The sequence below is a fragment of the Megascapheus bottae genome, chromosome 10 (assembly GCF_031878675.1).
Source record: "Megascapheus bottae isolate mThoBot1 chromosome 10, mThoBot2.hap1, whole genome shotgun sequence".
Taxonomy (NCBI): domain Eukaryota; kingdom Metazoa; phylum Chordata; class Mammalia; order Rodentia; family Geomyidae; genus Megascapheus; species Megascapheus bottae.
The window spans coordinates 65,453,881-65,479,003 of NC_143518.1; the positions used below are offsets into that span (position 1 = coordinate 65,453,881).

General features: G+C 38.6%; 1 protein-coding gene across 12 annotated transcripts in view; it reads left to right on the top strand.

Annotated features, from left to right (window-relative positions):
- Cdc42bpa (CDC42 binding protein kinase alpha) overlaps window positions 1-25,123 on the top strand; it is a 199,608-nt gene that overhangs the window by 110,840 nt on the left and 63,645 nt on the right. For 11 of the 12 annotated variants that reach the window (XM_090341545.1, XM_090341546.1, XM_090341548.1 and 8 more), the window contains 5 exons: window positions 9,093-9,340; window positions 11,278-11,383; window positions 16,438-16,562; window positions 23,503-23,608; window positions 23,980-24,128. In XM_090341545.1, the coding sequence (XP_090197671.1) occupies window positions 9,093-9,340; window positions 11,278-11,383; window positions 16,438-16,562; window positions 23,503-23,608; window positions 23,980-24,128 (734 nt within the window). The remainder of the gene's footprint in view (window positions 1-9,092; window positions 9,341-11,277; window positions 11,384-16,437; window positions 16,563-23,502; window positions 23,609-23,979; window positions 24,129-25,123) is intronic. The other variant, XM_090341544.1, reaches the window with a different exon arrangement.

Below are 25,123 nucleotides of genomic sequence, written 5' to 3' on the forward strand. Positions count from 1 at the left end.
GAGTGGATCAACAAGTTGTGGTATTTGTACACAATGGAATTCTATGCTGCTGTCAAAAAGAATGACATCGCCCCATTTGTTAGGAAATGGAAAGACTTAGAAAAATGATTTTAAATCAGTAGTCTATCTATCTTAAGGAACAGAAAAAAGAATATTCTAAACATAGAGGGCAGAACATAAGAAATAGTAAAGATTAGTTTAGAGATACATAAAATGAATGATAGAAAAATAGAGTGATGAAACAAAGTTACTTGAATTCACCAACATTTAGCTGGACTTAGCACAGACAGAAAATGCAAACAATGAAAGCAAAAAAAGAAAGTGAATGTGTTATTACCAGTCAACAGAAAGTAAAAGAATTACTGAACCCTGTAATTAGAAAACCCTGTCAGCAACAGTTTGTCAACACAAATGGATATACTCCTACAGGGACACAAATAACCTAATGTGACACAAGGTGAAAGAAAAAGGCTCAGAGGCTCGCAACAAAGAGAATAAATCAGTAACCAAAGACCAGAACTCTAGAGTTCAGACCAGAATACGTTACTGGGGAATCAAAGAAAACATTTAAAGAATAAAACATTTCAGTCTTGAAACATCTTGGCTCCATTATTTCTAGGCCACAGCGAGGCACAAAATTATGGCAGGGAATATGTGGTAGAAACAAAGCTCTTTAACCTTATAATGATGAGAGAGAGAGAGAGGGAGAGGGGGAGAAGGGGAGAGGGGGGGAGGGAGAGGGGAGAGGGAGGGAGAGGAGGGAGAAAGAGGAGAAGGAAGGAGAGAGAGAGAGAGGGAGAGGGAGACAGAGAGAGGGAGGGAAAGGGGGAGAGGGAGGGAGAAAGAGAAGGAGGGAGAGAGAGAGAGGGAGGGAGGGAGAGAGAGGGAGGGAGGGAGAGGGAGAGAGGGAGGGAAAGGAGGAGAGGGAGGGAGAGGAGAGGAGAGGGAGGGAGAGGGAGAGAGAGGTGCGTGTGTGCGCGCACAAGAACAAAGCTCTTTAACCTCATAATGACCAGGGAGGGGTGTGTGTGTGTGTAAGAGTCTAGGGACAGACATACTTACCATTCAAAGGCAGGCCCTTCGAAACCTACTTCTTGCAATCAGGACTCATAATCCCCATTTAGCTTTAATTCATCACTGGATCACATATGATAAGGTTAGCACCCCAGGGTTGGTAGAGTGCTAGCCAGTGAAGGGGAAAGTAGCAGGTACTGTTTGAGTCCTGGTACTGGACTTAAAGAAAGAAAAGTTAGCACCTTCGTAATCCAACCAGTGCTACCAACTTGGAACCAGTTCTTTTGGAGGGACAATTCATGTATAAACCGTAACACCTCAAATCTCTCAGAAATACAAGAGGAGAGCGGGATACTGGTGACTCATATTCCTACAATCCTAGCTATTCTAGAGGTTAAGACATGGAGGATCCCAGTTTGAGGCCAACCTAAGCAGAAAACTCAGAGAGACTTCATCTTCAGTTAACCAGCCAAAAGCCAAGCTGAAGACCAATGGCTCAAGGTTAAAGTTACCAGCCTTGAGGAAGCAAGCTGTGCTGAAGCTCCGGTGTGTGGAGGCAGAGGTAGGGATGCAAGAGGAAAAAACATTGCATCATTCACTCTTTGAGGCCAGCCTTTCTCTCCGTACCCAAGCTAAATGGAAACCTCATAAAAGAATTACAGACTGAAATTCCTTATGACTATTGATGCAAAATTCTAGCATATTAAGAAGCATATTACAAGATTTATACATTAGGGCCAAGTAGGATGTATCTCAGGAACATAAGAGTGATTGAACAAATTTTTTTAAAAATCAGTGTAATCTATCACACTAATAAAATAGGAAAAAACCATTGATTCACAAAGATCATTTCGTAAAATCCAGCATTGTTTCTATGATAAAAATTTTTGTAAGACTAAGGATAGAAGCAGTGTGTTCAAGGAAGACAATCTTTTTCTCAGTGTTTTTCCTGTTGCTTCATTTTGTTAAGAGTTTTCAGAAATAGTTACTGGTTTTTTTTTGCCAGTCCTGGGGCTTGAACTCAGGGACTGAGCATTGTCCTTGGGCTTTCCTCAAGGCTAGACTTCTACCACTTGAGCCACAGCACCACTTCTGGCCTTTTTTTCTACGTATGTGGTATAGAGGAAATGAACCCGGGTCTTCGTGCATGCTAGGCAAGCACTCTGCAACTAGGCTAAACCCATGGCCTAATTTTTTAGGTTTATCAGACATTTCTATGGTTTAAGAAGTCTTTAGCCTATTGGAAATTTGTTTTGCTAACTGGTCTTAAACAACTCTTTGTTCATTCATTATTAGCTGGAGATTTTATTTATGAATGAATTGTTGCTTTTACATTATTTTAGTGGAAAATTGTTTTAGGGATACTTTATTGAAGACTTATAGAAGATTTTAATATCCATAAAGGATTTTCCCATACCCTTTTTCTTTTTTAGTATTTTCCATACACTGGAAACATTTTTTCCATTTTCTTGTGCCCAGAGCACCTTGTATTTATAGAGGACTTATTACTGAATTATGTAGAAGATAATTTGAAAAACATTGATTAATAATTAGTATTTATTTCTTAAATTTTCTATTTTTATTTTTGGGATGGTACTTGCAGTTTGAATTCTGCGCCTTGTACTTACTGAGCTTTCTTGCTCAGCTGGCTTCCTGTGACTTGACCCATTCTTCCTACCTGGTGTTTTGCTGGTTATTTTGGAGATAGAGTCTTGTAGACGTTTCTGCATGACTGGCTTGATACTGCAGTCCTTACGAGCTCTCAGCCTTTTTTCTTTTTCTTTTCCTTTTTTTGTCAGTCATGGGGCTGAACTCTGGGCCTCAGCACTGTCCCAGAGCATTTCAGCTCAAGGCTAGTGCTATACCACTTGAACCACAGCACCACTTCGATTTTCTGATGGTTAATTGGAGATGACAGTCTCATGGACTCAGGCTGGCTTTGAACCAGGATCTCCGATCTCAGCCTCCTGAGTAGCTAGGATGACAGGCGTGAGCCACCAGCAGCCACATAGCTGTATTTCTTTACCTTTTTTTCAGTCTTTTATATCTTTTATGTAACTTTTCACATAAATCAGAGGAATTTCTCACTATTATTATCCCTCATGTGTGTATGTAAGTATGTGATATTCTTTGATTTTTTTGTTGTTAATGTTAATGAACTTTTTTGTTATGTTTCTTACTTTACTATCTAAAAGTATTACTGTTTTGTGTTTACATTATTGTTTCACTTAACTCTCAATTCTAATACTTGGGGTATGTTCTTTTTATTTTCCAGGTAAATATTTACATGGAAATGTACTGGTTTTTTTCACCTTGTATGTTCACTTGTGTTAATGTCTTTACATGATGGTCAGAAGGCCTTCACTTGCTCATATTCTTTCGTTATTTTTGTGTATTGGTCTGGGGTTTGATCTCTTGCTCAGTTTTTTTCCACCCATGGCTTGGCAACACCACTTGAGACTCTCCGTCAGCCTATTTTTTTTTTTGCTAGTTAATTGGATATGAGTCTCATGGACTTTTTTGCTAGGGCTAGCTTTAAACTAACACCATTTCAGATCTCAGGTTTCTTAGTATTTAGGATTACAGGCATGAAATACCAATGACTGGCTGTTGATACTATTTCTGAATTTATGTGGTATACTTTTGGTGTTTTACCATTGATTATTTTGTATGATAGCTCAAATGAATACTACAGGAATTACCAAATTTTTTTAATTAAAAGGTTTTATTAACACTGATGCTTTTACATCATATCTTACATGTCAAGTTTAACAAACAAGTATTCACAAATGGAATCTGTATATGTAATCGCTGGCACATAAATTTAAGGACAAAATTAAAATTTAGCTGATTTTGTATGTCATAGATACATAACGATCTTTATAATATATCATTATGTCTGTAGAATATATATCCCATCATAGATTTATATGTCTATGTAGTTATATCTCCAAGTTCATGTCAATGACCTTGAGTACCTGAGTATTGAATCATCGCTCTTGTACTGTTTGAATCTAATATCTACATATCAAGGAGACCTTTTGCTCCTTTGGTCTTGGCTTATCTCACCCAACATGATTTGCTCTAGGTTTATCCACTTCCCAGCAAATGCCATTATTATCTTATCTGTTGGCTATGTAGAATTCCATTTTTTTATATATATATATATCACATTTTTTGTATCCATTAATCTGCAATAGGGCATCTGGGTTGTTTCCATCGCTTGGCTATTGTGAATAGTGCAGAGATGAACATGGCTGAACAGGTGTCCTTAGCATATCCTGGGTTATGATGTTCAGAATAGATGCCCATGGTATGGCGGGATCATAGGGAAGGTCAATTTTCAGTTTTTTAAGAAACCTCCACACTGCTTTCCAGAGTGGCTGAACTAGTCTACATTCCCACCAGCAGTGTAGTAGGGTTCCTTTTTCTCCACAACACCGCCAGCAATTGTCATTGTCTGAGTTCAGAATGTTGGTCATTCTAATTGGGGTAAGGTGGTATCTTAGGGTTGTTTTTATTTGCATTTCCTTTATGACCATGGATAATGAGCATTTTCTGGTAAGTCTCTTTTTAGTTCCCTTGCTCGTTTAGCAATTGGTTTGTTTGGTTTGGGGGGGATTAGTTTTTTAAGTTCCCTGTAGATACTGGATATTAAGCATTTGTCAGATGTATTACTGGGAAATATCTTTTCCCAGTTGGTTGGCTGTCTTTCTACTTTAGTAGCTATGCTTTTATCTGTGCAGAAACTTTTTATTTTTAGGTAGTCCCATTTGTCAAATCTCTCTCCAGTCTGTTGTGATCCTGGGACTCTGTTCAAGAAGTTTTTGCCTGTGTGTATGAGTTCCAGTGTCTCTCCTATTCTGTCATGTAGATTACCAGATTTTTTTTTAAATTAGCAGTTTTTTTATTGTGATTAATAGAAGGGTTACATTATATTCACCAGATAAAAGGTGCATAACTTCACAAACATTGATACTGTTTCTCATGACATGGTCCCCATTTCCCTCCCACTCTCCCCCCACTTATCTTGATTTCCCCCCATCCCTATCCAATTTCAGATAACCAATTAAGCACATATAAAATATATCAGATAACAAGGTGAAATATTGTAACAATATGAGATAACCAAGGGTTGGCAAAAGAGATGAGATAGTACATTAAGAACAACAGTCATTCATTATATGGCTTTTGTTTCCTTATCCTGGAGGTCCTTACATTTAGTGTCATACTATTTGGCCTAATATCTCTAGATTTTGTTCTATTGTAAATCTCTGCTAGGAGAGCCCAAGGTTTCTACTGATTATGACAAATGAGGGAGACTATTGGGCCTATGTTCCTTTGAGTCTGGCTTACTTCTTTCCAATTCCTTACAAATGGAGTGATGTCGTTCTTTCTGACTGCAGCATAGAATTCCATTGTGGATTACCAGATTTTTATCTTAACTTCTATGCCTAAGATACCTGAGAAAATAATTTGGATTGTGTGTGTGTGTGTGCACGCGCGTGCGTGCCAGTTCTGGGGCTTGAACTCAAGGACTGTGCACTGTCTCTGAGCTTCTTTTGCTAGCACTCTACCACTTGAGCCACAGCACCACATCCAGCTTTTTTCTGTGTGTGGTACTGAAGGAATAGAACCCAGGGCTTCATGCATGCTAGCCAAGCACTTTACCATTAAGTCACATTTCCAGCCCCTAATTTGGATTTTTATTCTGGCCAAATGGTTTTATTTGTGAATTCATTCTGTAATATTAAATTACTTTGTGACCCACAACGAAACATAGTATTTTCTGGAAGGTTTTTTCTAAAATTACGTATGGCTTAATTTTGTTTTTCAGTATTTCATTTGGTTTTTGACATTCTTTGGTTGTGTCTGTATGTGTGCTAGTATTGGGGCTTACGCTCTTGTGCAGCATTCTTCCTCACAGCTGACACTCTAACCTTACGTGAACTGTGTTTTCCAATCCAGTGTTTTGCTGGTAATTAGGGGCAGTCTTGAAGATTTTCCTGCCCAGGTTGGCTTTGGACATCTGTCCTCAGACCTCAGCCTCTGGAGTAGTTGGGATTATAGATGTGAGTCACAGGTGCCCAGCTGCATTCTTCCTCCTCCTCCTCCTCCTCTTCCTCCTTTTCCTCTTCCTCTTCTCCTTCTCTTCTTTCTCTTCTTCCCTCTCCTCCTCCTCCTCCTCCTCCTCCTCCTCCTCCTCCTCCTCCTCCTCCTCCTCCTCCTCCTCCTCCAGTCCTGGGACTTGAACTCAGGGCCTGGGCATTATCCTTGGACACTTTTTACTTAAACTAGAGCTCTGCCACTTGAGCCACAACACCACTTCTGGCTTTTTCTGAGCATATGGTACCAAGGAATTGAACCCAGGGCTTCCTGCATGCTAGGCGAACACTAGGCTAGGTTCCTGTTCCCCCCACTCCCCAGCTTCATTTTAACCAGTATTTGATAAGCATTATAACTTTGATTAATTGTCTCTAGGTTTAAATTTCAGGGGAGTTTTTCTGGAAACTTCTTATACACCTTGTTATCATCCAACAGCCAACTAAACAAGACAGCAGAACACCAACGTCCCCTGGATGACTAGGGAAGTGGGGTGGTGCAGTTAGCAGACTGTACAGGCTGACGGAGCTGTTGGTTTTCCTATGATGATGAAGAAAAGGATTTGATTGAGTCTGTCTTGTCTCCAGTTAAGCCATTTCCACTGCCAGGCTGCCCCAGATGCCACTGAATAGTCTACATGTGACACAAGTAAAGAAAACGTTAAAATCATGTGCCACGCACCCAGTGACTCACTCCTGTAAATCCTCGTACTCAAGAGGCTGGGGCCTGAGGATCATGTGCAAAGCCAGCTTGGGCAGGAAAGTCTGTGAGACTCTTATCGCCAATTAGGTATCAAAAAGCTGGAAGTAAACCACCGGTCACAGTGGCTCATGCATGTAATCCTAGCTACTCAGGAGGCTGAGTTCTGAGGATCATGGTTCAAAGCCAGCCCAGGCACTAAAGTCTGTAAGACTCTTATCTTCAATTAATCACTAGAAAACTGGGAAGTGGTACTGTGGCCCCAGGTGTAGGATGGCAGCCTTGAGCTGAAGAGCTCAGGGACAGCACCTAGACCCCAAAGTCCAAGCCCTACAACCAACAAATTAAAATAAATAAATAAATGGGATTGAGAGTTGTAGAATGTTACCCTTAAGCAAAATAGAGCTTAGGAACAACACCCATGAGTTCAAGTCCCAGGACTGGCAAACCAAAAAAAGGGCACAAAAAAAACCCCACATGTACACCACTGGGCATTTCTCCAGCGTGCATCTGTTTCTTTGTTCTCTTTCATTCAGTTGAAAAAGGAAGTACATTGTTTTTCAACTATAAGCCAAGTACTATTACCTGCTTTTCAGTGTTCTCCAGCTTCTGCTGTCTTGTCAGTAAATCTAAACTTCGATGCTTTTTTAGCTTGAAAAATGTTTGCCTTAGTGCAGGTGGCTTGCACTTGTAATTCTTGGTCAGGAGGCTGAGATTTGAGAATTGTAGTTAAAAACCAGCCCTCACAGGGAAGTCCTTTTTTAGTTTCTGTATTTAATTGCAGGGGTAATGTATAGAGGAGTTAGTTACATTCGTCAGATCTGTGAGACTTTTAAGTCTAATTGAGCACCAAAAAAAGCCAGAGGTAGAATTGAGAGGTTAAACACTAACCTTGAGCAGAAAACGGAAGAGCCCCAAGACCCCGAGTTCAAGCTGCAGAACTGGTGCATATACCTGTGTGCACATGTGTGCTTACACACACATTTTATTACTGTTCAGTTTGAGAGCAGAATATAACAAAAAAAATGACTTTTGGCAGGTGTGTTTCTGCTTACACTTTAAGCAGTAGCTTGAAGAGCCTTCAGATTTGCATTCCTTTCCTCTCTCTGAAAGGATATTTCAGTTTAATTTCTAAAAAGGCAAACTGTAAAATTCTCCTTCCTTTTTTTGTATGTGTGTCAGTTGTGGGGGCTTAAATTCAGCCTGGCTGCTGTCCCTGAACTCTTTTACTCGAGGCTTGGTAACACAGCTCCACTTCTGGTTTTCTGGTGGTTAATTGGAAATAAGAGTTTAACGAACTTTACTGCCAAAGCTGGTTTTGAACTCTGGTCTTTAGATCCCAGCCTCTTGAGTAGCTGGGATTATTGGCATAAACCACTGGCACGCAGCCAGAATTCTCTTTCTTAATGCCCTACCTAAAAGCCACCTGTAATTTTTTTTAATCTAGCTATGAACAGGATGTTAGTTCAGTCCTTTTTCATTTTTCACTAGTTCATTGCAAAATCTACCTTCCAGTATATTCTACCTCTCTCCCATTTTAATCAGATGTGAATGTGGTTAAACTTTTCTGATAGTTCCTCACCAGATAAGAGATGCAGTTAGAGTTTTTCCTTATTTCATATGTCAACAGTACTTCTGATTAGAAATTCAATAAATGTAAAATAAATATGAGTAGGAAGTTAGTATATATTTATATTCATATAAGTGTACATTTTATATTCATAGTGTGTATGTGTGTTTAAATCTTGGTTTTGGGGCTTTAAAAAATAAGCACAGCGGAGCTTGGTACAGTGACTCATGCCTGTTATTCTAGCTACTTGGGGTAGAGATTGGGAGAATTGTAGTTCAAAGCCAGCTTGGTCTAGAAATTCTAAGATATCTCATCCCGGCAAGGCTAGGTATGGTGATACATACTTGCCATCTCAGCCAGGCAGGAAGCACAGTAGAACTGTCCTGGGAAAAATGCCAAAACCCTTTATGAAAAATAACTAAAGCAAAAAAACAGTGATGCCTTGGCTTAAGTGTTAGAACATTTGTCTAGTAACTCTGAGACTCTGAATTCAACCCCTATAAATAACCATGAAATATAGACTATAGAGGATTACAAACTTAGGAAAATATTTTCAAAGTATGAAGGTAAATAATAATCTTAAATATATATTTTGTGAGAGCATATACAAAATAATGTACTCACATATATATTCCCATATAAGGAGGAGTAATTGTTATCTTATTACTTTTATAGATGAACTAATCTTTTGTTCTTATTTCTATAGCAAAAACAAATTAGTTATTCACCAGGAGTTTGCAGTATAGAACATCAGCAGGAGATAACTAAACTAAAAACTGATTTGGAAAAGAAAAGTATTTTTTATGAAGAAGAAATATCTAAAAGAGAAGGAATTCATGCAAATGAGATTAAAAACCTAAAGAAAGAATTACATGATTCAGAAGGTCAACAACTTGCTCTCAACAAAGAAATTTTGGTTTTAAAAGACAAACTGGAAAAAACAAGAAGAGAAACGTAAGATTCAAGTTGTTTATTCATTAGTACATACTGAGTATTTGTTCAAGTTGTTTATCTGTTAGTACATACCTATTGAGTGTTTGTTCTATGTTGGTCAAGGCTGGAAATATACCAGCAATAGACATATCTCAGTTCTCAAGAAGGCCAGAGTCAAGTCCATTAAATAGAAGATTTTACAGCAGATCAAGAAATCATGGGTAAATATAGAAGCACACAAGAAAGTTGGTACAGTTAGGCTTTCTGGACAAAACTACTTCTCAGCAGAGACGTAAAAAATAAGAAAAAATGTCAAGGGGAAGAGTGCCAAGGCAGACAGAGTACAAAGTTCTTCACCTGAAGGCAAAGAGAAACAGCACATTTGGAAAATGAAGCTGTTTTACTGTGGTGTAAGCATAGTGAGAAGGTCGTATGGTAAGAAAGGAGGCCAGAAAGAAAGAAAGGCGGTGGCAAGGTCATAAAGTTGACTATGTCCTAAGACCATTGGAGGAATCTGACATGATTCTATTTATAGTTTCTTTTTTTCCCATTAATCCACCTAATACATTTATTTTTTTATAATTTTTTTTTACTGTAATTAATAAAAGGGTTACATGATATTTGCCAGATAGAAGGTGCATTAATTCACATACATTGATACCCTTTCACATGTCTTGGTACCCATTACCCTCCTCCTCACCTACCACCCACCCCCTACCCCCTCTATTTATATTTTCGAAAGACCACTTGCTCTACCATGTTAGAGTGGTGTGGAGACAGCAGGAGGAGAAAGGCTTCTAGCTGTGCCTACAGACATTGAACTCAGATGATAATGGTGAGAAAGGCATCTAGCTGTGCCCAGAGGTAATGCACTCAGATAATAATGGTAAGCTGGCAGAAGAGTGACATGGGCCCAGACGGCCTCTGAGCAGGACAGAACCCACAGGATGCTGTGACTAGCCATGAGAAATGAGGGGCAAGAGTCGCTCAGCTGTTCAGGATTTAGGTAACCGTGTTTATGTCATCGTCATTCTCTTCTTACATTAGAAGCCCAATTTTATTCATTTTGGGGCATTTGTTCAAAATTATTTTTAAATGTTACATGGAGAGCACTGTTGTGTGGACCAGGATGTAGCAGTGATGAGTCAGACAAGAAAAATTGCTGTTCCCATGGAGCTGTATTTTAGTGCAAAGACACTAAAAGGAAAGACATAAAATATGGAACATATTACAAAATGGTTAATGCCTCTGCATTCCTTGAACTATTTTTACAGTTTTATTTTAAACTTGAAATTATTTTAGAATTTTGAAAAGTATCTAAATTCCTATATAAATTTTTAGCTATTTGTAAAAGCATAAAATACTACTTGTAATAAGATTAGTAGGGTTATACAGTCATTGGCCCAATCTTCAGGGCTTCTAACTAAATTTTGTAAGATTATTGAGATACAGTTATGTGAAGAAAAATACCTAAGTTGGTCTCAGACTAAATTTATCTTTTAACTTAAATGAATATGAGGCATAAATTTAGATATTCATTTAGAAATGTAGCTTATTTATTAGCCTTAATGAAATCTTTCCTGATTATACAGTCTCATCCCAGATAGTGTTTATGGCATTACCTTATTTTCTTTTCTTTATAGTATGTACTGAAATCCCTTCTGAAATGAACTTCTTAAGCTCATTTGTTAGCTTTTAGTTACTCGTCTCCCCTGCATTGGAATGTAAGCTCTGTGGAAGCTGAACCTATTTACAAAGTCCAAAACAATTTGTCGGCCCTTATTAGGCATTGTAAAACTGAAGTCAAATGGATGAATAAACCATTCAGCATTCCAGCATTGTAAACACTTACAGTGTATTTTTTGTCAGGGACAATATAATTATGGTAAAAATAATTTTAAGTTTTGAGGTACCTTGAGTCAATTCTTTTTTTTTCTTTTTATGTTTTTGATGGTTAGTCAAAGTGAAAGGGAAGAATTTGAAAATGAGTTCAAACAGCAGTATGAACGAGAAAAAGTATTACTAACTGAAGAAAATAAAAAGTTGACTAGTGAACTTGATAAGGTAAGTGGTTCAATCTCACTTATATTAATTAGGCATTAGGATAAAAATGTGGATATTAGTCCGGCATTGGTGGCTCACACCTGTAATCCCAGATACTTAGGAGGCTGAGATCTGAGGATTGAGGTTCAAAACCAGCCCGTGCATTGAAGTCTATACAATTCTTTGCTTCCATTTAGCCACCAGAAAATCAGAAGTACGGCTGTGGCTCAAAGCTCTGGGCCAGTGCTCAGGCCTTGAGCTCAAGCCACTTCTGGTTTTCTTGGAGATAAGAGTCTTGCAGACTTCCATAAAGTCTATTACACTTCAGTTAATTCATTTGTAACCACCAAGTTTGTTTACCATAAAGTCTATTACACTTCGGTTAATTCATTTATAACCACCAAGTTTGTTTACTTGTAGATTTATAGGTATATTGTAGCTGTCACAAATGCAGGAAATCATGTGACCTGTAATTCTCCTGATCTGGCTTATTTTGCTAAATAATTTTTTTTCCATGTCTGATCTGTTTGTCTGTTGACGGGCATATGGGCTGATTCTTTGTCTTAACTATGGTGAATAAATCTGCAATGAACAGGGTTGTCCTGGTTGCTTTAGTGTGACCTTGTTTGTGCTCTATTGGGAAAATGTCCAGGAATGGAATTTCTGGCAGCTCTATGTTTTCTGAGGAACTTCTATACTGCTTTCCGGAATGGTAAACAAGCTTACATTCCCACCAACAGTGTAATAGAGTTACCTTTGGGCCACATTTATTCCTGTATTATCGTTAGTTTTCTTGATACTGGCCATTCTGACCAGAGTAAAATGAAATCTGAGTGTTTTGATTTGTATTTCCTTTATAGTCAGAGATATTGAACATTTCTTCATGTGCCTCTCTTTAAGTCATTAGCCCATTCATTTTTGTCTCTTTGAGAGCTTATTTTGGGGGATTTCACTCCTTTGCTGTGTAGCTGGAGAAAATCTCCCTTCTGTGGGCCTTCTGTTTAGCTTGTCCACTGTGTCCATTGTCATGCAGAAACTTTGAAGTTTATCCAGCCTTTCTTGGATCAGTTTTGATGCTGGGTCTTAGAAAGTTTTGACCTGGGTCTGAGAGCCCTAGTGTTCTCCTGCCCCTCCCTGTAATGGTTTTTATTGTTCTGATCTTACACTGAGGTCTTTGGTCCCTTTTTAATTGATTCTGGTACAAGGTGATCTGTAAGGATCTAGCTTTAGTTTTCTATATATGGCTGGCCAGTTTTGCCATCACCATCTATGGAAGAAGCTGTTTTCCATCTATGTTTCTGGATCCCTCATCAGGTATTAGATGAGTATAGGTCTGTGGGTTCATTTTTAGGCCTTCTGTTCCATTGGTTCTCAGGCCCATTCTTGTGCCAGTTCCAAGCTGTTTTTATTACTATGGCTTTGTAATAGAGTTTGAAGTTTGTTTGTTCTTGTTGCCAAGGATTGCGTTTGCTATTCTGGGTCCTTTGTTATTTCACATGAAGCTTTGAATTGTTTTCTCCACTTCGTGGGAGAATGTTCTTGAGGTTTAGATGAACGTTGCATTGAATTTGTACATTGTTTGGGGCAGTATTGCCATTATCACAAGGCAATCTAGGAACATGGAAGGTCTTTCCATTTCCTTAAATCCTTTGTCAAATTTTTGAAGTTTTACACACTAGAGGTCCTTCACATCTCTTGTTAAGATGTGAAATCCTAGGGCGTAAACTCAGAGCCTGAGCACTGTCCTTGGGCTTTCTCAAGGCTTGAACTCTATCAATTGAGCCATAGAACCACTTCTGGCTTTTTCTGTGTATGTGGTAACAAGGAATTGAACCCGGGTCTTTGTGCATGCTAAGCAAGCACTATTACCACCAGGCCAAACTCCCAGCCCTAGTTAATTTTTTTTTTGAGGCTTCTATGAATGGGGTTACTTTTCTGATTTCAGTCTCAACCTTCTTACTGTTGTCATCCATAAAAGCATTTTGTGGGTTGATTTTTTTTTTTTTGCCAGCCCTGGGGCTTGAACTCAGGGACTGAGGACTGTCCTTGGGCTTTCCAAAGGCTAGAGCTCTACCACTTGAGCCACAGCACCACTTCTGGCTTTTTCTATGTATGTGGTACCGAGGAATTGAACCCGGATCTTCGTGCGTGCTAGGCAAGCACTCTACCCCTAGGCCAAACTTCTGGCCCTGTGGGTTGATTTTATAACCTGCTACTTTGCCAAAGTTTAGGATCAACTCTAGTGACTTGGGGGAGGAAGACGATAAGGTTCTTTAAATATAAGATCATGTCATCTTCATAAAGAGATAGGTTTACTTTTTTTCTCTACTTGGATCCCCTTTATGTTTTTCTCTTGCCTTATTGCTTTTGCTAGAAAAGTATTATGCTGAAAAGGAGTGGAGTGAACATCCTTGTTTCATTCCTGATTAAAAGGAAATGGTTTGGATTTTCACTAATTTACTTAATGCTGGCTGTAGGTTTGTCATATCTAGTTAGCCGTCATTAAATTGAGGAATGTTCCGCGTATTCCTAGCTTCTCCAGAGTTCTTATCTTGTCAAAAGCTTTTTTGTTTTTGGTGGGTTATGTGGCCTAAACTAGGCCTGGGTGTTGTCCCTGAGCTACCCTTGAGCCAAGCCTCACTTCCCATTTTCTAGAGGTTCATTGGAGATAAGAGTTTCAGGTCCTTTTGTGCCTGGCTGGCTTTGCACCTTGATCCTCAGATCTCAGCCTCTGGAGTAGCTAGGATGACAGGCGTGAGCCACCTCCTGCGGATCATGAGTTCTTGTCCTTGCTTCTATTGGTGGATTGTTTTACATTTATTGATTTAGTTGAGTCACCTCAGCGTCCCTGGGATGAACCCTGTTTTATCATAAGGTATATATTGTTTTGTTGTCGAATTCATTTGGCCAGAATTTTGTTTTCATACAGTTTTTTTTCACTACATCCCATTTGATTATTTAGCATGTTAAAAGGCTACCTAAGCATTTAAAGCATTTTACAAATAGTTTTGTTTATTGCTTTGAAAATGACTTGAGAAAGAATGCTGTTTGTTTTATGGAGTCTTTCAAAGCCATTGTATAAAATGTGCAGAAAGTAGCTGAAAAATAAGAGGCTGTTAATAATTTATGAGTCAGGTGCCAGTAGCACTTGCCTGTAATCCTATCTATTGAGGAGGCTAAGACCTGAGGATTGTGTTTCAAAGCCAGCTCAGGCAGGAAAGTCCATGAGACTCTTATCTCCAATAAACTACTCAGAAAAAGCTGGAAATGGTGCTGTGGCTCAAGAGACAGAGTGCTAGCTTTGAATACAAAGAGACTTAGGGACAGAGGTCAGGCCTTGAGTCCAAGCCCCAGGACTGGCTAAAAATAAAAATAGTTTTTGAACCTTAGTTTATAACTCTTAGTTATTTTCGTTACAGTAAGACTAACAATGCTCAAACTTTATCCAAGTAGATTATTTATTACTTCTTGTATTTAAATAATATGACTATAAAATTTTGAAATACAGAAAATTATTTACTATGAAAGTTATAGAATTGAATCATATAGGTAAGTAAATGCAGTATAATGATTTGATAAGCCTTTTCAGTCTATTTTATTTATAGATTTCTCTACAATGCTTAATATGCTAAGCTGGTATTTATTTCAGTATTTAGAAGATACCATTCCTTTTTTTTTTTTCTTTTCTTTTCTTTTTGCCAGTCCTGGGCCTTGAGCTCAGGGCCTGAGCACTGTCCTTGGGCTTTCTCAATGCTAGAACTCTACCACTTGAGCCACAGCACCACTTTCGGCTTTTTATTTTTTATGTATGTGGTACTGAGGAATCCAACCCAGGTCTTCGTGCATGCTAGGCAAGCACTCTACCACTAGGCCAAACTCCTGACCCTCCTTTTTCTTCTTAATGTCTCCTTCATTCTTTGCTGTTTCACCTTCTCACCTCCTTTTATCTCTCCCTTTCTTTTCCTCTAGCTGTTTCTCTTCCTTGTCCTCTTCCTCTCCTTTCACTTTATCTTCCGCTCCTCCTTCTCCTCTTTCTCCTCCCCCTCTTCCCCTTCATCCCCCTCTTCCTCCTCCATCTCTCCCTCTTCTCCCTCTTCCTCCTCCCTCTCCCCCTCCTCTTCCTCCTCTTCCTGTTTCTCCTCCTCTTCCTGTTTCTCCTCCTGCTGCTCCTCATCAGTAATCAAGGTTCTATGCTTGCTAGGCAAGCACTCCACACTTGAGTTGTGCCTCTAGCCCATTTTCATCTGGTTATTTTTGCCTAGGCCAGCCTGGACCTTGATCCTCCTATTTCTATTTCCCTTTGTAGCTAGAGTGACAGGTGCTATCTGTTGATACCACCATGCTGGCCTGAAGCTATCATCCTCCCAATTGCAGCCTCCCATGCAGCTAGGATGACCAGTGCTTGCCACCTCACCTAGCTTATTGTTTGGGACGAGGTCGTCCAAGCTTTTCATCTATGCTGGTCTCAACCTGTGCTCCTCTAGGAAGCTAGGGTTATAGTCAAGAATTCTTCTCCTCAGCACTTGCCCCATCCTAATCCCTCCCCTCCTCCACACTGAAAATTCAGCTTTAGTCTGATTTTTCTTTTTCTTTCTTTTTTCTTTCTTCCTCTTCTTCTTCCTTCTTCCTTCTTCACCAAATCAGGGCCTGAGCACAGTCCATGAGTTATCTCAAGGCTAGCGCTCCACCATTTGAGCCACAGCTTCACCTCTGGCTTTCCTGTACATGTGGTACTGAGGAATCGCCCAGTGCTTTGTGCATGCTAGGCAAGCACTCTACCTCTAGTCCACACTCCTGGCCATCTGATTTTCTATCTTTGAATATTTTTTGTCCTCCCTGGCTGCTTTTAGGATTTTCTTTTCTTTTCTGCAGAGTTGGGTTGATTCTTCATGTAAATGAAGGATGCTTTCAAACAGAACTGATTCATCCGAGGGCTCAAGGGGAAACAGATGAAACAGAAAACTTGAGAGCACTCTGTTATAAAATTCACTGCCCAGGAGTGTGCAATAATACTAAGACAAGCACGGGAGAAATCCTGGTCCTGAGTGTCACACATATCTTTACGTGCTTTTCAGCTTACCACTCTGTATGAAAACTTAAGTGTGCACAGCCAGCACTTAGAAGAAGAGGTCAAAGACCTAGCTGACAAGAAGGAGTCAGTTGCACACTGGGAGGCACAGATCACAGAAATAATCCAGTGGTGAGTGCTCTTTAAACACTGGGGATGAGCTGGTGTAAATTCCAAAAAACTGTTAGCTTCTTACCTTGTTTTCTATGGAAAATAATTTACTTTGAAAAGTAATAGCTTTATTGCCTATCTATCAATGTTGTGTTGTGTTTTTCCAATTTAATAAATGCCCTGTCCCACTTCTACACACCCCTGTTGGAACCTGATATTTCTTACTACAAATAGAAAGCACTGAGGCATCGCTCAGATAGTAGTGCGACAGGCAGTGAGTAAAAGCAGCAACTACTGAGTTCAAGTTTCGGTCTCAGAAGAAAAAACAAAAACAGAAATTACTACCCTAGATCAGTTAGTCCTTAAAAAGCCGATGAAACTCCTAAATGATTGCAAGTTAGTATTAACAGCTATTCTATAATCTCTGGGATTTTATTTTAATTAGCCTAAGAACTGTCATAATATATTGACTACATGATTGCTAAAATTAGACTCTAGTGATGACTTTTTATTTCTTAATAAAAAGAAAGTAGCTTAACTTTTTGTTTTTAACTTTCTTACTTTTTCAAAACAATTTCTTTGTATGTCCTCTCTAGACCAATTTGTTGCTCTCTGTGCTCATATTTTGGTTCAAGTATTTTTTCATTTTCTTTGTCTAATTAATATAGCCTCTTCCTTAAAGAAAACCAAAAGTGAATAAATACTGCATTTTAAGTAACTACTCATATAACCTAAGAATTTTGAAATTGGCTTAACTATAGTCTCTTTAGTTAACGAACCTTTGGCTTATGAATGTCCCTGTTCACATAGAGTGTAGAGACTTATGTGTATTTCAAAAAGTACAGTTACTGGCCAGTTTATGTTTTACATTCATATCATCCAGTCTACATTTCTAAAGTGAAATGATTTTAATCTTCCACCAGTTTATAGCATCACAAAATGCAGTAGAATAGCAAAAATGGAGCTGAAAATGCTTTCTGAACTGACATGTCCAAAACCTGTGTGTGCTTGTGCCCCTAGACCACTGCTGGATTCTGTTTTTGGCTAATGGGGTCACTTGGTACAGGAAGAAAACCTTGCTTATTTTGATTTTTTGAGGTATGAAGTCCCAACATGTATCCATGTGTTTCAGCCTCCTGGGTGCCGGGATTATAGGTACACACCTTCATGCCTGGTTAGGAGGGTTTACCAGGAAAGATGGAGATGAGGGTTTTCCTATGATGCTCCAAAACACTAACTTTACACTTGGAATAGTCAAGTGGAATTCTCTGAAAAACCCAGAAGTAACAATTGTTATTTAAAATGGACTGATACTTCTGATAACAGATAAATTCAAAAAACCCTTTGCTATCTGTGGATTTGGTTCCAGGATCTTGCCATGTACCCTAGAAACCAAGATGCCTGAGTCCTAAAGGTAGAGCGGCATAAGAACCACCTGCAGTTCAATATATACTTCCATATATTGTGAATCACCAGTTGCTTACACTAATGTACTATCAATACTATGTAAATAGTAACACTGCATTGCTTTGGGAATAAAGGTGGGACAAAAGTACATATTCAATTCCAAATATATTTGACCTGTGGTTGACTGAGTCTGTAGATGAGGGACCATGGATTCAGAGGGCTGACTGTTCACCTCTAATAGCAAAGTGTACATTCCTTGGTCTCAAGAATTACCACCTACTTTGAAAGCTAACTGTGAGATAAAATACCAGTTAAAAGGAGAAGACTCAGGATATTTCTTTTTACTTTTTCTTTAATATTTTTAATTGTTTGAATGATTTTAGAAATGTTCAAACTATAAAACCTACGCCAATACCCCAAAACTTGGAAAACTCTGAAATCAAAAACAATTCTTTCAGAATATCCTCTATCTAACAATACTGAGATAAATTATTCTACGTTAAGATGATTGGATTTAGAGAATTTGTGTAGAATAATAGGAAATGACATTAATAAGATTAAATAATATTAATAAGGTTAAAATAATTATACTGTACTGGGTAAAAATTTGAACTTATTAAGAACAGGATTTCCTGAAAGGATAATACCATTGATTAAAACAATGTAGTAGGAAGATAGCTCTTAGTTTGTTCAAGATGAAATAGAACTTTAAGGAAAAGTAAATATGGGAAATATTATAAAAGAAAAAAACTACAAAACCATGTTAAAAAACATTAAGGGAGGTAAGCCAAGTTCAGAGAGACAAACAATAGCATGTTTTCTCTCATATGAGAAGGTAGGTGTCAAATCCTGGGTCATAATAAATTGTACAGGTTTGTAGGCATTCACACAGTGAGACCAAAGGAGGTTGCTCTTAGGAGAGGAACAGAAAGGCACAATACCTGTGTGCATCTGACCATACAAAACAGTTATCAAAATGAACTCGAAAAAAAGAAAATGAGTTTTTTTTCTTTTTTGCTGTTTGTTTTCTTTTTGTTCTGTTTGTTGGTTTATCTGTCTTTGGAGTGTAAGGGAGGAGGCACAGAAACGGAGAGACAAAGGGTAAACAAGTGTGGCGGTGGTGCTCAGTGCACCCGAAGTGGAGAACAAGCTGCGTACCTTACGCATGTGGACTGGAAGGGAAAACTGGGAGAGAGCTCGTCCAAAAAGAAATGCACTCTTTACCTGATGCATGTAATTATAACCCCTCTATAAATGACCTTTAAATAACAATAAAAAATTAGAAGCTGAAGAGATAGGATTAGTAATTAAGACTTTGACATTTCCGTCCAATAGACCTGATTTCAAATTTAGAGGGCTTCTGCCTGCTGCCAGCTGTGTGAGTTTGCACTCATTCTAACTCAGTTAACTCACCCATAAGAATGGGGATAATGGGGGACCAGGAGTTTAGCCTAGTGGTAGAGTGCTTGCCTAGCATGCATAAAGACCCAGTTTCTATTCCTTGGTACCACATACATAGAAAAAACCAGAAGTGGTGCTGTGGCTCAAGTGGTAGAGCTCTAGCCTTGAGAAAGCCCAATGACAGTGCTCAGGCCCTGAGTTCAAGCCCAGGACTGGCTAAAAAAGAAAAAAAATGGGGTTAATGGCTGGACACTGATAGCTCACATTTAAAATCTTGCCTCCCTAGAAGTAGAGGTTTGAGGATCATGGCTCAAAGCCAGGCCAGACAAGAAAGTTGTTGAGACTCTTATTTCCATTTAACCATTAAAATCCATAAATAGAGCTGTGACTAAAATGTTAGAGCACTGTCCAGTACCCAGGCCCTGAGTTCAAGTCCCAAGATGAGCACGTACACTCACGCAACGAAAGTTCTGTGTCATGTTAAAAAGGCGAGTGGAAAAATACGAACTGTGGCAGACATGTCAATTACCTGTGTGTAGTAATGACTGTAGAGTTAAGAATAGATCTGATCTTGGGGACCGGGAGTTTGGCCTACTGGTAGAGTGCTTGCCTAGCATGCATGAAGACCCAGTTCGATTCCTCGGTACCACATACATAGAAAAAAGCCGGAAGTGGTGCTGAGGCTCACGTGGTAGAGCTCTGGCCTTGAGAAAAAGAACCCACGGACAGTGCTCAGGCCCTGAGCCCAAGCCCAGGACTGGCAAAAAAAAAAAAAAAAAAGAATATATCTGATCTTAGGGGAGGAACACAAAGGCACATGCCTTTGTGCCACTGGCCATATAAGGTAATATTTATATAAAGGAATTCCAAAACAAAATGGAGGGAAAAAAATCAAGTGGAAAAGAAAAAGAAATGCATCTGAGTCAGTAGTTAGTGCTTCTTACATGTAATCCTAATTATTCAGGAGGCTGAGATCTGAGGATCTTGGTCGAAGCCACATAAGCAGAAAAGTCTGTAACACTCTTATCTTCAGTCAGCTCTTAAACTCTTATCTCAAGTCCCAATTCAAGCCGTACTGGGTACAGGCACATTTAAACACACATGTATGCACATATACCAAAAAATAAACAAGACCAGAACAAAGAAAAGATGTTTTTAAAAGTTAGGAGAATTAGTATCAAAAGCTTAACTAAATGGCCTGGAAGCAAGAGATGAGGGATAGTTTCTTAAAAGAGTAACATTTAAATTAATCAGTGTTAGAAATAGACACAATAGGGCCAACAGTGTGGCCTAGTGATAGAGTACTTGCCTTGCTTGAATGCACACAGTCCTGGATTGGATTCCTTGGTACCACATACATGGGGGGAAAAGCCAGAAGCCATGCTTGGGTCAAGTGGTAGAGCTCTAGCCTTGAGAAAGCCCGAGGATGGTGCCCAGGACTGGCCAAAAAAAAAAAAGGAAAAAAAGTAGACAGTGCTGATTTATGAAAAGGAGGAGTTGTATAAGACTTGTGGCTCTGAAATTTAAATGCCATCAGTTTAAACAGTCTTCACCTTCATCTTTTCCACCAATATTTCCATTTTGTAAAGGAAAGAGACCTGGGTTTAATCAAAAGTTGGGAATTAAAAAAGAAAGTTTGGAATTCAGGGAAGATCTCAGGGAATGTGATTGTATGTGTTCAACATGAAAATAAAAATCCAAGTTAAGCGATTGTTATGTACAATTTCAAACAACACCACAGTGATGTAGAACGTTTTTTTTCCTCCAAAATGAATAAAGCATACTAGATTCACAGGTCCCTACAGGTATTGCTGAGCTCCAGTCGACATTGAGGCAGGCAGGAGCAGCCAAGACCACTTACGTGTTGATGTGTTAGCATCTCTATCACCACACTTCCAAGCTACACTTATTCCTCTGGTTAAAGGCAAGGCTGAGGTCACTGTGTCTGAAGTCCTAACACAAACCTTCTAAAGACATTTTCCTTTTTTTTTTTTGTAAAGGTGATGCATACAGGGGTTACAGTTCCATAAGTAAGGAAATGAGAACAATTCTCGAGGAACATTGTTACCCCTTTCATTTTCTCCTGCTCCCCCCCCCCCCAAGTTGTAGTTTATTTTCAACATAGTGTCGTGTGAGTATCACGGCTGCGTTGGTTTATCCTTTCTGTGATTCCCCTTCCCAGCTCCAAATCAGACAAACTGACATGCAAGACAAAGACTACCAGAATCAAAAACGGTGACAGTAGATAAACGGAAGAAAGGAAGCCTATGGTCCACTAAAAGCAAAACCCCCCAGGTTTCCATGTCCTATAGTTCACTTTGATTAGCATCATATATATATATTGAGCTATTGCTTGAGTGGGACATTCTAGATTTTAGTGCTTCTCTTCATTTTTTTTCTGTTGTACTCCAAGAGCAACTCCTGGCTGCACACCCCCCTTTAAAGTTCCCCCCCTCGCGCGGCGGCGCACTCTCGCTCGCTCTCTCTGTCTCTGTCTCTGTCTCTCTCTCTGTCTCTCTCTCTCTCTCTCTCTCTCTCTCTCTCTCCTTCTCTCTCTCTCCTTCTCTCTCTCGTCTATGTGTGTGATATGTATATGATATATGTTATCTATGAAGTTTAAATTTTAGAAGATGATAAAATACAGTGTACATGTAATTATTACAGACACATGAGTTAACTACACAGGTACAATTTCCTCATAGTTTTAGTGACCTGCAGTGACTGTGTGGAAATAATCAGCCTGTACGTAGGCAAGTTGTCTTCCTTAAAGCATATTAGTATCCATATTAGCATTGTGAATGTAGCATATTCCATGCCCTTTTTTTGTGTTTATTTGTATGTGCTGTGGTTTTTGAGCAGGGGCTGTGCCCTGGCTGACCTGAAACTCCTGATGCTCATGTGCTCACGTCCCGGTTGCTGAGATGAAGGGTGTGCCACCCTTCTTAGCTGAACTCCATGGTCTACAGTGTGCTTTTCCATATGACTGTGGCTTCTGTCTCCCCCTCCTTTTCTTGTTTTGGAATAAGCTATTGAAAACTTTTTCTTGAGAAATTCTAAAATGGGAATTTGTCTTATTGCATGTAATTTGATAGCTTTTTTATTTAAAAATAATATGGTTTTCTATATATTCTTAAAATAATAAGCAGCAACTCTGTTAATCAGACTTTAATCCCTTCTCTTTTATTTCATTAATCATAATCATTTTAGAAAACAACTGCTTTATTATAATGCAACTCTGATTTTACACAATAAATGTATTATGCTTTATTTTCCCCCTGTTTTTAGTTATTAGAAAGTCCTGGGGCTTGTCCTCAGGTCTCTGGAGCTGTCCCTGAGCTTTTGTGCTCAGGGTTAGTGCTCTACCACTTTAGCCACAGCTCCACTTCCAGCTTTTTTGGTAGTTAATCAGAGATAAGAATCTCACAGATTTTCCTGTCCTGAATCACAATCCTCAGATCTCAGACTTCTAAGTAGCTAGTATTGTAGGTGTGAGCCACTGGCACCCAACTTTTACTTCATTTTTAAGAAGAATATGTAGTGTCTTTAGAAGTTAAAATATCAGCATCCAGTTAATGAGAAATCTTAAGAATTATTCAGAAAGACTCACCACTCACACATGTGTATTGAATAATAAATTTAAAGAGTTTTAATTTTGTGGCTCCCAGGTAAAAGATTTATTGATTTATCAGAAGTAACCAATTTGTTGTTTTTTTGTTTTGTTCTGTTTTTTGCTAGTCATGGGGTTTGACCTCAGTGCCTGAGCACTGTTGTTGGGCTTTTATCAAGGCTTAGCACTCTGCCACTTGAGCCACAGCACCACTTCCAGCTTTTTTTTTTCCTGTGTATGTTGTAACGAGGAATCAACCCGGGTCTTTGTGCATGCTAGGCACGTACTCTACCACTAGGCCAAACTCCCGGCCAGTTTGGTTTATTTTTTCCAACCACTGTTCACTTTAACATGAATGCAACTAACAGTTTAGTAAATCTCTTCTGAGGTGTTGGCAGGCTTTAAATCTTTTGGAAGTTTTAAAATATCTAAGTTTCTGTTACTGCTTTGTGCAGCTTTAAAGTAATACCTATCTTATTGAAGTTTTTCTACTTCTTTTTCTCTGGTGTTTTACCTTTGTCTTTATTGAATTTTGTTTTGTTTTAGGGTCAGTGATGAGAAGGATGCACGAGGCTATCTTCAGGCCTTAGCTTCTAAAATGACCGAAGAATTGGAAGCACTAAGAAATTCCAGCCTGGGCACCCGAGCAACAGTAAGCGCTACCATTTTGAATGGAAGTTTATCATTTTCAAAAATAATAATAAATCTGATTATTTATATCAACTTTTATAGGCTTTTCCCTACTGCAAAATTTTTCATGAAAATCAATTCATTTAGGTCTGTTTTAGCTTAGAAAAATGGAACACATCTTTGCTAACTAATACATGTATGTATAGATATGCTATTATTGCAGATAAGTATAGAAAGCAATTGTTTATGTGTGCTCATTTGTACATTTAATGGAATATTTTTTTCGAATGTAACATTTCTATTTGTTAGAGAATAGTGCTTATAAATAGCTTGTGAATTCACTTGGACAACTATATTTTAATGTTTAAAATAATCACATTCATTATTTTATAGGACATGCCCTGGAAAATGCGTCGTTTTGCAAAACTGGACATGTCAGCTAGGCTGGAGTTGCAGTCAGCCCTCGATGCAGAAATAAGAGCCAAACAGGCCATTCAAGAAGAGCTGAACAAGGTTAAGGCCACTCACATCATAACAGAATGGTAAGCTCGAATAGTGTGGCCCTATTCGAATAATTTCTAATATTTCTTAAAAATTATTTTATGTTAAATTATGTACTTACGGCTTTTCAAAAAGCTGTTATAACCAAAAAAAGTTGTAAAGATTGGAATGGAAATATATACTTCCAAGTCTTTGTAAATATGTTTGCTTTGCTTGAGATTACTGAGGGGAATTATTAGGTAAAATTGTGTTATTTGTTTTTCCTCATAAAGTTTAATTGATGATTAAATTCTATCCTACTAAATCCTAAATTCTTTCACATTCAAGAATTGTCATGTTTGTATAAAATGCAACATATAGTCAGAGAAAATAATCATCAGAAAATTATGGTTCTGCCATACATGTTTTACAAATGATGATTTAGTGGATTTAGTGATAGCATTTTTTCTTTTTTTTTTTGGTCATGAGGCTTGAACTCTGGGCCTGGGTGCTGTCCCTGAGCTCTTCAGCTCAAGGTTACCACTCTATCACCTGAGCCACAGTACCACTTCCAGCTTTCTGGTGTTTAATTGGAGTCTCACAGTCTTTAGGACCTGGGCTGGCTTTGAACCTTGACCCTCAGATCTCAGCCTCCTGAGTAGCTAGGATTACAGGCATAAGCTATCAGTGCCTGGTAATAATAAATTTTATAATGGCAGATTATCTTCTCATTATCATTTTTATATTTTTATTTACAAAAGCAAACTGTCTTAGACAAATAATAAATACATCTTCCTACTCTTTCACAATAGTAGAGCAAATCAAAATGATAAAACAAAAAGATTCTTTTCAAATTTTTATTATAATGTATAGAGGGGTTACAGTTACATTCACCAGATAGTATAAGTACATTACTTCTCACACATTGATACCCCTTCTCATATTTTTCCTCATTTCCCTCTCTCCACCCCCCCAATCATCTTGTTTTCCCCCCTTCCCTTTCCTATTTCAAATAATGGAAACAAGAGCTTTATCTTGTGTGATTGTTGTTCTTAAT